Source organism: Oncorhynchus keta, chromosome 26 (assembly GCF_023373465.1).
Source record: "Oncorhynchus keta strain PuntledgeMale-10-30-2019 chromosome 26, Oket_V2, whole genome shotgun sequence".
In the NCBI taxonomy this organism is placed as follows: Eukaryota; Metazoa; Chordata; class Actinopteri; order Salmoniformes; family Salmonidae; genus Oncorhynchus; species Oncorhynchus keta.
In genome coordinates this window covers 30,837,695-30,851,150 of record NC_068446.1, presented here as the reverse complement: position 1 = coordinate 30,851,150, position 13,456 = coordinate 30,837,695, and the positions used below count along the sequence as shown (strand labels likewise).

At 45.9% G+C, this 13,456-nt stretch overlaps 1 protein-coding gene across 12 annotated transcripts in view; it reads right to left on the bottom strand.

The window, feature by feature from the left end:
- LOC118359241 (CUGBP Elav-like family member 5) overlaps positions 1-13,456 on the bottom strand; it is a 418,411-nt gene that overhangs the window by 30,379 nt on the left and 374,576 nt on the right. For 7 of the 12 annotated variants that reach the window (XM_035737648.2, XM_035737651.2, XM_035737649.2 and 4 more), the window contains exon 7: positions 6,759-6,782. The exons of the other annotated variants lie outside the window; for them this stretch is intronic. In XM_035737648.2, coding sequence (XP_035593541.2) covers positions 6,759-6,782 — 24 coding nt within the window. The remainder of the gene's footprint in view (positions 1-6,758; positions 6,783-13,456) is intronic. 12 annotated transcript variants of the gene reach the window in all.

Genomic DNA, 13,456 nt, shown 5'->3' with positions numbered 1-13,456 from the left:
AACTAGAAGTGTTGACAGAGATATTCAGAGTAATTTTGTCAACCAACTAGAAGTGTTGACAGAGATATTCAGAGTAATTTTGTCAACCAACTAGAAGTGTTGACAGAGATATTCAGAGTAATTTGGTCCACCAACTAGAAGTGTTGACAGAGATATTCAGAGTAATTTGGTCAACCAACTAGAAGTGTTGACAGAGATATTCAGAGTAATTTGGTCAACCAACTAGAAGTGTTGACAGAGATATTCAGAGTAATTTGGTCCACCAACTAGAAGTGTTGACAGAGATATTCTGAGTAATTTGGTCAACCAACTAGAAGTGTTGACAGAGATATTCAGAGTAATTTGGTCCACCAACTAGAAGTGTTGACAGAGATATTCAGAGTAATTTGGTCAACCAACTAGAAGTGTTGACAGAGATATACAGAGTAATTTGGTCCACCAACTAGAAGTGTTGACAGAGATATTCAGAGTAATTTGGTCCACCAACTAGAAGTGTTGACAGAGATATTCAGAGTAATTTGGTCCACCAACTAGAAGTGTTGACAGAGATATTCAGAGTAATTTGGTCAACCAACTAGAAGTGTTGACAGAGATATTCAGAGTAATTTGGTCCACCAACTAGAAGTGTTGACAGAGATATTCAGAGTAATTTGGTCAACCAACTAGAAGTGTTGACAGAGATATTCAGAGTAATTTGGTCAACCAACTAGAAGTGTTGACAGAGATATTCAGAGTAATTTGGTCAACCAACTAGAAGTGTTGACAGAGATATTCAGAGTAATTTGGTCAACCAACTAGAAGTGTTGACAGAGATATTCAGAGTAATTTGGTCAACCAACTAGAAGTGTTGACAGAGATATTCAGAGTAATTTGGTCCACCAATTAGAAGTGTTGACAGAGATATTCTGAGTAATTTGGTCAACCAACTAGAAGTGTTGACAGAGATATTCAGAGTAATTTGGTCAACCAACTAGAAGTGTTGACAGAGATATTCAGAGTAATTTGGTCCACCAACTAGAAGTGTTGACAGAGATATTCAGAGTAATTTGGTCCACCAACTAGAAGTGTTGACAGAGATATTCAGAGTAATTTGGTCCACCAACTAGAAGTGTTGACAGAGATATTCAGAGTAATTTGGTCAACCAACTAGAAGTGTTGACAGAGATATTCAGAGTAATTTGGTCAACCAACTAGAAGTGTTGACAGAGATATTCAGAGTAATTTGGTCAACCAACTAGAAGTGTTGACAGAGATATTCAGAGTAATTTGGTCCACCAACTAGAAGTGTTGACAGAGATATTCAGAGTAATTTGGTCAACCAACTAGAAGTGTTGACAGAGCTATTCAGAGTAATTTGGTCAACCAACTAGAAGTGTTGACAGAGATATTCAGAGTAATTTGGTCCACCAACTAGAAGTGTTGACAGAGATATTCAGAGTAATTTGGTCCACCAACTAGAAGTGTTGACAGAGATATTCAGAGTAATTTGGTCAACCAACTAGAAGTGTTGACAGAGATATTCAGAGTAATTTGGTCAACCAACTAGAAGTGTTGACAGAGATATTCAGAGTAATTTGGTCCACCAACTAGAAGTGTTGACAGAGATATTCAGAGTAATTTGGTCAACCAACTGGAAGTATTGACAGAGATATTCAGAGTAATTTGGTCCACCAACTAGAAGTGTTGACAGAGATATTCAGAGTAATTTGGTCCACCAACTAGAAGTGTTGACAGAGATATTCAGAATAATTTGGTCCACCAACTAGAAGTGTTGACAGAGATATTCAGAGTAATTTGGTCAACCAACTAGAAGTGTTGACAGAGATATTCAGAGTAATTTGGTCCACCAACTAGAAGTGTTGACAGAGATATTCAGAGTAATTTGGTCAACCAACTAGAAGTGTTGACAGAGATATTCAGAGTAATTTGGTCCACCAACTAGAAGTGTTGACAGAGATATTCAGAGTAATTTGGTCAACCAACTAGAAGTGTTGACAGAGATATTCAGAGTAATTTGGTCCACCAACTAGAAGTGTTGACAGATATATTCAGAGTAATTTGGTCCACCAACTAGAAGTGTTGACAGAGATATTCAGAGTAATTTGGTCCACCAACTAGAAGTGTTGACAGAGATATTCAGAGTAATTTGGTCAACCAACTAGAAGTGTTGACAGAGATATTCAGAGTAATTTGGTCAACCAACTAGAAGTGTTGACAGAGATATTCAGAGTAATTTGGTCCACCAACTAGAAGTGTTGACAGAGATATTCAGAGTAATTTGGTCCACCAACTAGAAGTGTTGACAGAGATATTCAGAGTAATTTGGTCCACCAACTAGAAGTGTTGACAGAGATATTCAGAGTAATTTGGTCCACCAACTAGAAGTGTTGACAGAGATATTCAGAGTAATTTGGTCAACCAACTAGAAGTGTTGACAGAGATATTCAGAGTAATTTGGTCAACCAACTAGAAGTGTTGACAGAGATATTCAGAGTAATTTGGTCAACCAACTAGAAGTGTTGACAGAGATATTCAGAGTAATTTGGTCCACCAACTAGAAGTGTTGACAGAGATATTCAGAGTAATTTGGTCCACCAACTAGAAGTGTTGACAGAGATATTCAGAGTAATTTGGTCCACCAACTAGAAGTGTTGACAGAGATATTCAGAGTAATTTGGTCAACCAACTAGAAGTGTTGACAGAGATATTCAGAGTAATTTGGTCCACCAACTAGAAGTGTTGACAGAGATATTCAGAGTAATTTGGTCCACCAACTAGAAGTGTTGACAGAGATATTCAGAGTAATTTGGTCAACCAACTAGAAGTGTTGACAGAGATATTCAGAGTAATTTGGTCAACCAACTAGAAGTGTTGACAGAGATATTCAGAGTAATTTGGTCAACCAACTAGAAGTGTTGACAGAGATATTCAGAGTAATTTGGTCCACCAACTAGAAGTGTTGACAGAGATATTCAGAGTAATTTGGTCAACCAACTAGAAGTGTTGACAGAGATATTCAGAGTAATTTGGTCCACCATCTAGAAGTGTTGACAGAGATATTCAGAGTAATTTGGTCAACCAACTAGAAGTGTTGACAGAGATATTCAGAGTAATTTGGTCCACCAACTAGAAGTGTTGACAGAGATATTCAGAGTAATTTGGTCCACCAACTAGAAGTGTTGACAGAGATATTCAGAGTAATTTGGTCAACCAACTAGAAGTGTTGACAGAGATATTCAGAGTAATTTGGTCCACCAACTAGAAGTGTTGACAGAGATATTCAGAGTAATTTGGTCCACCAACTAGAAGTGTTGACAGAGATATTCAGAGTAATTTGGTCCACCAACTAGAAGTGTTGACAGAGATATTCAGAGTAATTTGGTCCACCAACTAGAAGTGTTGACAGAGATATTCAGAGTAATTTGGTCCACCAACTAGAAGTGTTGACAGAGATATTCAGAGTAATTTGGTCAACCAACTAGAAGTGTTGACAGAGATATTCAGAGTAATTTGGTCCACCAACTAGAAGTGTTGACAGAGATATTCAGAGTAATTTGGTCACCAACTAGAAGTGTTGACAGAGATATTCAGAGTAATTTGGTCCACCAACTAGAAGTGTTGACAGAGATATTCAGAGTAATTTGGTCCACCAACTAGAAGTGTTGACAGAGATATTCAGAGTAATTTGGTCCACCAACTAGAAGTGTTGACAGAGATATTCAGAGTAATTTGGTCAACCAACTAGAAGTGTTGACAGAGATATTCAGAGTAATTTGGTCCACCAACTAGAAGTGTTGACAGAGATATTCAGAGTAATTTGGTCAACCAACTAGAAGTGTTGACAGAGATATTCAGAGTAATTTGGTCAACCAACTAGAAGTGTTGACAGAGATATTCAGAGTAATTTGGTCAACCAACTAGAAGTGTTGACAGAGATATTCAGAGTAATTTGGTCAACCAACTAGAAGTGTTGACAGAGATATTCAGAGTAATTTGGTCCACCAACTAGAAGTGTTGACAGAGATATTCAGAGTAATTTGGTCCACCAACTAGAAGTGTTGACAGAGATATTCAGAGTAATTTGGTCAACCAACTAGAAGTGTTGACAGAGATATTCAGAGTAATTTGGTCCACCAACTAGAAGTGTTGACAGAGATATTCAGAGTAATTTGGTCAACCAACTAGAAGTGTTGACAGAGATATTTAGAGTCATTTTCTTTTTCTACAACGTTCATCCACATTCAGATGGTATATTTATCCTCGGCAGTAGATAGCAACATGTCTGTAGCAGACAAAGAGCTAAATACAATTGAACCACGTCTTCATCATCACGCCCATAACCTTTTCTCGCTACGACAAGAAAAATAAAGGAAAGGAAGAAAAGAAACGAAGGCAGAAGAAAAGAAGCAGGGAAAAAGTTTCCCGTTGCTACAGCTTCCATTTAGTGTCAGGCATCTGCTTCTTTATTGTAACCTGATGGTTTTATTCTCCCCTGGTGCCAGCAGGCAATCACCTCTTTATCACATGGCAATTATCTCTATAGCACTGCTCTGTGACTCCCTGACTCTCAGCACTGTCCCATGTGACCCTTCCAGCCAGTCCTGCACAGGTACTGAGAAGGAGGAGAGAATGGGGGAGCTAGGAAGGAGAAGTGTGTGTGTGTGTGTGTGTGTGTGAGGGAAGGGGGGGGAGTAAGCAAAAGAGAAAACCCCGGTTATTGAGGTCTTGGACCTGCAGATTGCCTGAAACTGCAGACTGGTGTGCACTCTAGCAGAGACAATCTGAAGACAATGGAGTCCACTGCAACTTCCTGGACTGAGCTTAATGGCTTCATTTGTTACCATCATGTATCTCCTTAGTGGGGTTTAATAGGGTTTGTTTAATCCCTGCTGCACTTTGCTGTGTGTGTGTGTGCATGTGTGTGCGTGTGTGTGTGCGTGTGTGTGCGTGTGTGCGTGTGTGCGTGTGTGTGTGTGTGTGTGTGTGTGTGTGTGTGTGTGTGTGTGTGTGTGTGTGTGTGTGTGTGTGTGTGTGTGTGTGTGTGTGTGTGTTGGTTTGGGAGGGTGTCACACTTATAAGGTCATTTTTTAATGAAATTTCAAGATCCGTACAGTTGCCTCACCTAAATAAATGTTTTCTCTCTTGTGTTATGTTTGGGACCTTTAATTAGGCATCATATAAAACATCCTCCTAGTTATTGGCTGTGCATAGTTCCTGATTGTGCAATGAACTGACTGGTGGTGTTGATTAGATGAGAGTACAGGCAAATCAGTTCAATATCAGTTGTAAGTCCTCTCTATTATGGATGTTTTGTAAAACACATTCTCAATTTACATTTAGTTTTTATAGTTGATCATTTCCTGATCTGTTAGGTTGGGTTGTGTTGAAAAGCATCTGCTATATATATATATATATATATATATATTCTGACTAGTTCCAACAGGGGGCGATGTTTGTCAATGTGAGTATTACACTCATGTGCCTCCTACATCTACCCACACAAAACTACCATTTGCACCTTGTTAAAAAAACTCCTTTCTCAAGTCATACATTTTTCTCACATTCAACCTAATACATCTGTTTGGGGGATTTTGTGCCTCTAGTGTCGCACATCTCCAAGCCTTCCCTTCTCACATTGACACAGGGTTGTGGCTCCCGAGTGGCGCAGAGGTCTAAAGCACTGCATCTCAGTGCTAGAGGTGTCACTACATACCCTGGTTTGATTCCAGGCTGTATCAAAACTGGCTGTGATTGGGGGTCCCATATGGTGGTACACAATTGGCCCAGCCTCGTCCCAGTTAGGGTTTGGCTGAGGTAGGCCGTCATTGTAAATAATATTTTTTTTCCTAACTGTCTTGCCTAGTTAAATAAAGGTTAAATAAATTGTAGAAAAATTCAGCAAGCTGAAATGGCTGTTCTTAAGAATATACACATGGATTGAGATGAGAGGAAGTAGGGACTCAAATCAAATTATGTACAAATATGCTCCATGTCTATTGACAGACGACAGGGAAAAATGGGTAGCTTGTTTTTTTGTGTATTTACACTGCTTCTTTAAAACAACTATTATCAGCCATTTGGAATGGTATAGGACTATCTTCCTTCTCTCTCCCTATGTTTCGTGAAATCACAAATGGGATGTCATCTGTCAAAACAGTGCTGCGTCTATCTTGAAAATGGCACATTTCTCATTTTTGGCACATGTTGTTGTCAGTATTGTATCCCTCCAATTTGTGTTCACCCCCCCTTCCCTGGTTTGACTAAAATCCAATTTACAGGCTGTCAGCTCAGCTCCATAATCCTATCCACTGCTGTATTTGTGAAGCAGCTCTTTGAATTAGCATTTTACTGTACTGTGTGTATATATAGGATCCCTGTAGATGTCTGTATTCCATACCCTGCTAGCTATATATACACTGGCTAACGAAAGGAGGAATACATACTGGATATTCTGAGATAAAGTTATTCTCTGTCATTGTGGGTTTTCTTCTTGGGAGGGTGTCGTAGTTTATTAAAAAAAGTAAAGAAACATTTAAAGTGTAGTTAAAGACTGTAACTAATATCTAATAAATGTAACTATAATGACTGTAACTAATATCTAATAAATGTAACTATAATGACTGTAACTAATATCTAATAAATGTAACTATAATGACTGTAACTAATATCTAATAAATGTAACTATAATGATCAAATATCTAACATTACTCGAAATGTATCATTCACAAAACTTAAGCAATGGATTTGCATATACCCACCTCATTGTCATGCTGCAGCAGTGCCTGGAAAAACAAGACACATGTTGTTGTGTGGCATAGAGTTAGTGACAGAGTGTGTAGCTATGTGTGTATGCATGTGTGTATGTGTGCGTGTGTGTGTGTGATGGGATGCGTGGGGCTCTGCCACAGTAAGTAATAGTCATGGCCAACCTGAGCGGGACACAATGCTCTCCCAGCAGACCACCACCGCCTCCACCACTCCTGAAATATTTGCATTTCTCCACATTTCCCGGGGATGGGCTGCATTTCATGAATTGTAATGAAGGCATGAGTTTTACTGGAGAGAGCACAGAGATGGCCTCGCAATTACTCTGGGACGGTCAATTTACACATTTCATACGGGTCCCCATGCCTGGGATATGAACGTCGGGAAAATGGGGAAGCCCCTGAGACTTGGGCAGCCTCAAAAATTCATCCTGGCATTTAGAGAAGAAGAAGAAAATCTGCCCGTGCGTACAAATAAGTAAATAAAGATAAAATGTAATTATTTGATAAATATATACATACTCTGTCTGCTGTGACTGGGGTTTTTATCTGTGTTGGACTGAACCCATTTCTTAATTCCATTTCCCTTTAAGCGGCAGTAGCTCTGTACGCAGGCTAAAGAGGTGTGCTTGGAGATACGATTCCTATGGAATATTCTGAATCATCTCTGGCCCCTGATACAGCTCTGGGGCCCTGGGGAGAGGAGGTGGAAGTGGAGCAGCACTGGACAGGTGAGCTCATCAAAGAGCCTGGGGTCTGCCATGTGTGGATGGTGCCCTGCCCTGGGGGTGTTGGGTGATAAGAGGTGTATGGAGGGTTGGGGGTTGTGTGAGTTAACTCACGACCCTGCCCTGGGGGGTGTTGGGGGATAAGAGGGGTATGGAGGGTGGGGGGGGTGTGTTAGTTAACTCACGACCCTGCCCTGGGGGGTGTTGGGGGATAAGAGGGGTATGGAGGGTTGGGGGTTGTGTTAGTTAACTCACGGCCCTGCTTTAGGGGGTGTTGAGGGGTAAGAGGGGTATGGAGGGTTGAGGGTTGTGTTAGTTGACTCACGGCCCTGCCCTGGGGGGTGTTGAGGGGTAAGAGGGGTAATGGGTTGTGTTAGTTAACTCACAGCTCTGCTCTGGGGGGTGTTGAGGGATAAGAGGGGTAATGGGTTGTGTTAGTTAACTCACAGCCCTGCTCTGGGGGGTGTTGAGGGATAAGAGGGGTAATGGGTTGTGTTAGTTAACTCACAGCTCTGCTCTGGGGGGTGTTGAGGGATAAGAGGGGTAATGGGTTGTGTTAGTTAACTCACAGCTCTGCTCTGAGGGATGATGAGGGGTAAGAGGGGTAATGGTTTGTGTTAGTTAACTCACAGCTCTGCTCTGGGGGGTGTTGAGGGATAAGAGGGGTAATGGGTTGTGTTAGTTAACTCACAGCTCTGCTCTGAGGGATGATGAGGGGTAAGAGGGGTAATTGAGGGTTTGTGTTAGTTAACTCACAACTCTGCTCTGGGGGTGTTGAGGGGTAAGAGGGGGGTAATGGGTTGTGTTAGTTAACTCACAGCCCTGCTCTGGGGGTGTTGAGGGGTAAGTAATGGAGGGTTGAGGGGGGTCACGCCCTGCCCTGGGGGTGTTGAGTAAGGGGAGGGTTGTGTTAGTTAACTCACAGCTCTGCTCTGGGGGTGTTGAGGGATAAGAGGGGTAATGGGTTGTGTTAGTTAACTCACAGCCCTGCTCTGGGGGTGTTGAGGGGTAAGAGGGGTATGGATGAGGGTTGTGTTAGTTAACTCACAGCCCTGCCCTGGGGGTGTTGAGGGGTAAGAGGGGTAATGGGTTGTGTTAGTTAACTCACGGCCCTGCTCTGGGGGTGTTGAGGGATAAGAGGGTAATGGGTTGTGTTAGTTAACTCACAGCCCTGCTCTGGGGGTGTTGAGGGATAAGAGGGGTAATGGGTTGTGTTAGTTAACTCACAGCCCTGCCCTGGGGGTGTTGAGGGATAAGAGGGGTAATGGGTTGTGTTAGTTAACTCACAGCCCTGCCCTGGGGGGTGTTGAGGGATAAGAGGGGTAATGGGTTGTGTTAGTTAACTCACAGCCCTGCTCTGGGGGTGTTGAGGGATAAGAGGGGTAATGGGTTGTGTTAGTTGGGCCCTGCTCTGGGGGTGTTGAGGGATAAGAGGGGTAATGGGTTGTGTTAGTTAACTCACAGCCCTGCTCGTGGGGGGTGTTGAGGGGTAAGAGGGGTAATGGGTTGTGTTAGTTAACTCACAGCCCTGCCCTGGGGGGTGTTGAGGGATAAGAGGGGTAATGGGTTGTGTTAGTTAACTCACAGCCCTGCTCTGGGGGGTGTTGAGGGATAAGAGGGGTAATGGGTTGTGTTAGTTAACTCACAGCCCTGCCCTGGGGGGTGTTGAGGGGTAAGAGGGGTAATGGGTTGTGTTAGTTAACTCACAGCTCTGCTCTGGGGGATGTTGAGGGGTAAGAGGGGTAATGGGTTGTGTTAGTTAACTCACGGCCCTGCTCTGGGGGGTGTTGAGGGGTAAGAGGGGTATGGAGGGTTGAGGGTTGTGTTAGTTGACTCACAGCCCTGCCCTGGGGGGTGTTGAGGGATAAGAGGGGTAATGGGTTGTGTTAGTTAACTCACAGCTCTGCTCTGGGGGATGTTGAGGGGTAAGAGGGGTAATGGGTTGTGTTAGTTAACTCACAGCCCTGCCCTGGGGGGTGTTGAGGGGTAAGAGGGGTAATGGGTTGTGTTAGTTGACTCACAGCCCTGCTCTGGGGGGTGTTGAGGGGTAAGAGGGGTAATGGGTTGTGTTAGTTAACTCACGGCCCTGCTCTGGGGGGTGTTGAGGGGTAAGAGGGGTATGGAGGGTTGAGGGTTGTGTTAGTTAACTCACAGCTCTGCTCTGGGGGTGTTGAGGGATAAGAGGGGTAATGGGTTGTGTTAGTTAACTCACAGCTCTGCTCTGGGGGGTGTTGAGGGATAAGAGGGGTAATGGGTTGTGTTAGTTAACTCACAGCTCTGCTCTGGGGGGTGTTGAGGGGTAAGCGGGGTATGGAGGGTTGAGGGTTGTGTTAGTTAACTCACAGCCCTGCCCTGGGGGTGTTGAGGGATAAGAGGGGTAATGGGTTGTGTTAGTTAACTCACAGCTCTGCTCTGGGGGGTGTTGAGGGGTAAGAGGGGTATGGAGGGTTGAGGGTTGTGTTAGTTAACTCACAGCCCTGCCCTGGGGGGTGTTGAGTGGTAAGAGGGGTAATGGGTTGTGTTAATTGACTCACAGCCCTGCCCTGGGGGGTGTTGAGGGATAAGAGGGGTAATGGGTTGTGTTAGTTAATTCACAGCCCTGCCCTGGGGGGTGTTGAGGGATAAGAGGGGTAATGGGTTGTGTTAGTTAACTCACAGCTCTGCTCTGGGGGGTGTTGAGGGGTAAGAGGGGTAATGGGTTGTGTTAGTTAACTCACAGCCCTCCCTGGGGGGTGTTGAGGGATAAGAGGGGTAATGGGTTGTGTTAGTTAACTCACAGCCCTGCCCTGGGGGGTGTTGAGGGGTAAGAGGGGTAATGGGTTGTGTTAGTTGACTCACGGCCCTGCTCTGGGGGGTGTTGAGGGATAAGAGGGGTAATGGGTTGTGTTAGTTAACTCACAGCCCTGCTCTGGGGGGTGTTGAGGGGTAAGAGGGGTAATGGGTTGTGTTAGTTAACTCACAGCCCTGCCCTGGGGGGTGTTGAGGGATAAGAGGGGTAATGGGTTGTGTTAGTTAACTCACAGCCCTGCTCTGGGGGGTGTTGAGGGATAAGAGGGGTAATGGGTTGTGTTAGTTAACTCACAGCCCTGCCCTGGGGGGTGTTGAGGGGTAAGAGGGGTAATGGGTTGTGTTAGTTAACTCACAGCTCTGCTCTGGGGGATGTTGAGGGGTAAGAGGGGTAATGGGTTGTGTTAGTTAACTCACGGCCCTGCTCTGGGGGGTGTTGAGGGGTAAGAGGGGTATGGAGGGTTGAGGGTTGTGTTAGTTGACTCACAGCCCTGCCCTGGGGGGTGTTGAGGGATAAGAGGGGTAATGGGTTGTGTTAGTTAACTCACAGCTCTGCTCTGGGGGGTGTTGAGGGGTAAGAGGGGTATGGAGGGTTGAGGGTTGTGTTAGTTAACTCACAGCCCTGCCCTGGGGGGTGTTGAGTGGTAAGAGGGGTAATGGGTTGTGTTAGTTGACTCACAGCCCTGCCCTGGGGGGTGTTGAGGGATAAGAGGGGTAATGGGTTGTGTTAGTTAACTCACAGCCCTGCCCTGGGGGGTGTTGAGGGATAAGAGGGGTAATGGGTTGTGTTAGTTGACTCACAGCCCTGCCCTGGGGGGTGTTGAGGGGTAAGAGGGGTAATGGGTTGTGTTAGTTAACTCACAGCTCTGCTCTGGGGGATGTTGAGGGGTAAGAGGGGTAATGGGCTGTGTTAGTTGACTCACAGCCCTGCCCTGGGGGATGTTTAGGGGTAAGAGGGGTAATGGGTTGTGTTAGTTAACTCACAGCTCTGCTCTGGGGGTGTTGAGGGGTAATGGGCTGTGTTAGTTGACTCACAGCCCTGCCCTGGGGGATGTTTAGGGGTAAGAGGGGTAATGGGTTGTGTTAGTTAACTCACGGCCCTGCTCTGGTGGGTGTTGAGGGGTAAGAGGGGTATGGAGGGTTGAGGGTCGTGTTAGTTGACTCACAGCTCTGCTCTGGGGGTGTTGAGGGGTAAGAGGGGTAATGGGTTGTTATAGTTAACTCACAGCTCTGCTCTGGGGGTGTTGAGGGATAAGAGGGGTAATGGGTTGTGTTAGTTAACTCACAGCTCTGCTCTGGGGGTGTTGAGGGGTAAGAGGGGTAATGGGTTGTGTTAGTTAACTCACAGCTCTGCTCTGGGGGGTGTTGAGGGATAAGAGGGGTAATGGGTTGTTATAGTTAACTCACAGCTCTGCTCTGGGGGTGTTGAGGGATAAGAGGGGTAATGGGTTGTTATAGTTAACTCACAGCTCTGCTCTGGGGGTGTTGAGGGGTAAGAGGGGTATGGAGGGTTGAGGGTTGTGTTAGTTAACTCACAGCTCTGCCCTGGGGGGTGTTGAGGGGTAAGAGGGGTAATGGGCTGTGTTAGTTAACTCACAGCCCTGCCCTGGGGGGTGTTGAGTGGTAAGAGGGGTAATGGGTTGTGTTAGTTTACTCACAGCTCTGCTCTGGGGGATGATGAGGGGTAAGAGGGGTAATGCGTTGTGTTAGTTAACTCACAGCTCTGCTCTGGGGGGTGTTGAGGGGTAAGAGGGGTATGGAGGGTTGAGGGTTGTGTTAGTTAACCCACAGCTCTGCTCTGGGGGTGTTGAGGGATACGAGCGGTAATGGGTTGTGTTAGTTAACTCACAGCTCTGCTCTGGGGGGTGTTGAGGGGTAAGAGGGGTATGGAGGGTTGAGGGTTGTGTTAGTTAACCCACAGCTCTGCTCTGGGGGGTGTTGAGGGGTAATGGGCTGTGTTAGTTAACTCACAGCCCTGCCCTGGGGGGTGTTGAGGGGTAAGAGGGGTAATGGGCTGTGTTAGTTAACTCACAGCCCTGCCCTGGGGGGTGTTGAGTGGTAAGAGGGGTAATGGGCTGTGTTAGTTGACTCACAGCCCTGCCCTGGGGGGTGTTGAGGGATAAGAGGGGTAATGGGCTGTGTTAGTTGACTCACAGCCCTGCCCTGGGGGGTGTTGAGGGATAAGAGGGGTAATGGGCTGTGTTAGTTAACTCACAGCCCTGCTCTGGGGGTGTTGAGGGATAAGAGGGGTAATGGGTTGTGTTAGTTAACTCACAGCCCTGCCCTGGGGGTGTTGAGGGTAAGAGGGGTAATGGGTTGTGTTAGTTAACTCACAGCTCTGCTCTGGGGGATGTTGAGGGGTAAGAGGGGTAATGGGTTGTGTTAGTTAACTCACGGCCCTGCTCTGGGGGTGTTGAGGGGTAAGAGGGGTATGGAGGGTTGAGGGTTGTGTTAGTTGACTCACAGCCCTGCCCTGGGGGTGTTGAGGGATAAGAGGGGTAATGGGTTGTGTTAGTTAACTCACAGCTCTGCTCTGGGGGATGTTGAGGGGTAAGAGGGGTAATGGGTTGTGTTAGTTAACTCACAGCCCTGCCCTGGGGGGTGTTGAGGGTAAGAGGGGTAATGGGTTGTGTTAGTTGACTCACAGCCCTGCCCTGGGGGGTGTTGAGGGATAAGAGGGGTAATGGGCTGTGTTAGTTGACTCACAGCCCTGCCCTGGGGGGTGTTGAGGGATAAGAGGGGTAATGGGCTGTGTTAGTTAACTCACAGCCCTGCTCTGGGGGGTGTTGAGGGATAAGAGGGGTAATGGGTTGTGTTAGTTAACTCACAGCCCTGCCCTGGGGGGTGTTGAGGGGTAAGAGGGGTAATGGGTTGTGTTAGGTAACTCACAGCTCTGCTCTGGGGGATGTTGAGGGGTAAAGAGGGTAATGGGTTGAGGGTTGTGTTAGTTGACTCACAGCCCTGCCCTGGGGGTGTTGAGGGGTAAGAGGGGTAATGGGTTGTGTTAGTTAACTCACAGCTCTGCTCTGGGGGATGTTGAGGGGTAAGAGGGGTAATGGGTTGTGGAGCCCTGCCCTGGGGGGTTGAGGGGTAAGAGGGGTAATGGGTTGTGTTAGTTGACTCACAGCCCTGCCCTGGGGGGTGTTGAGGGGTAAGAGGGGTAATGGGTTGTGTTAG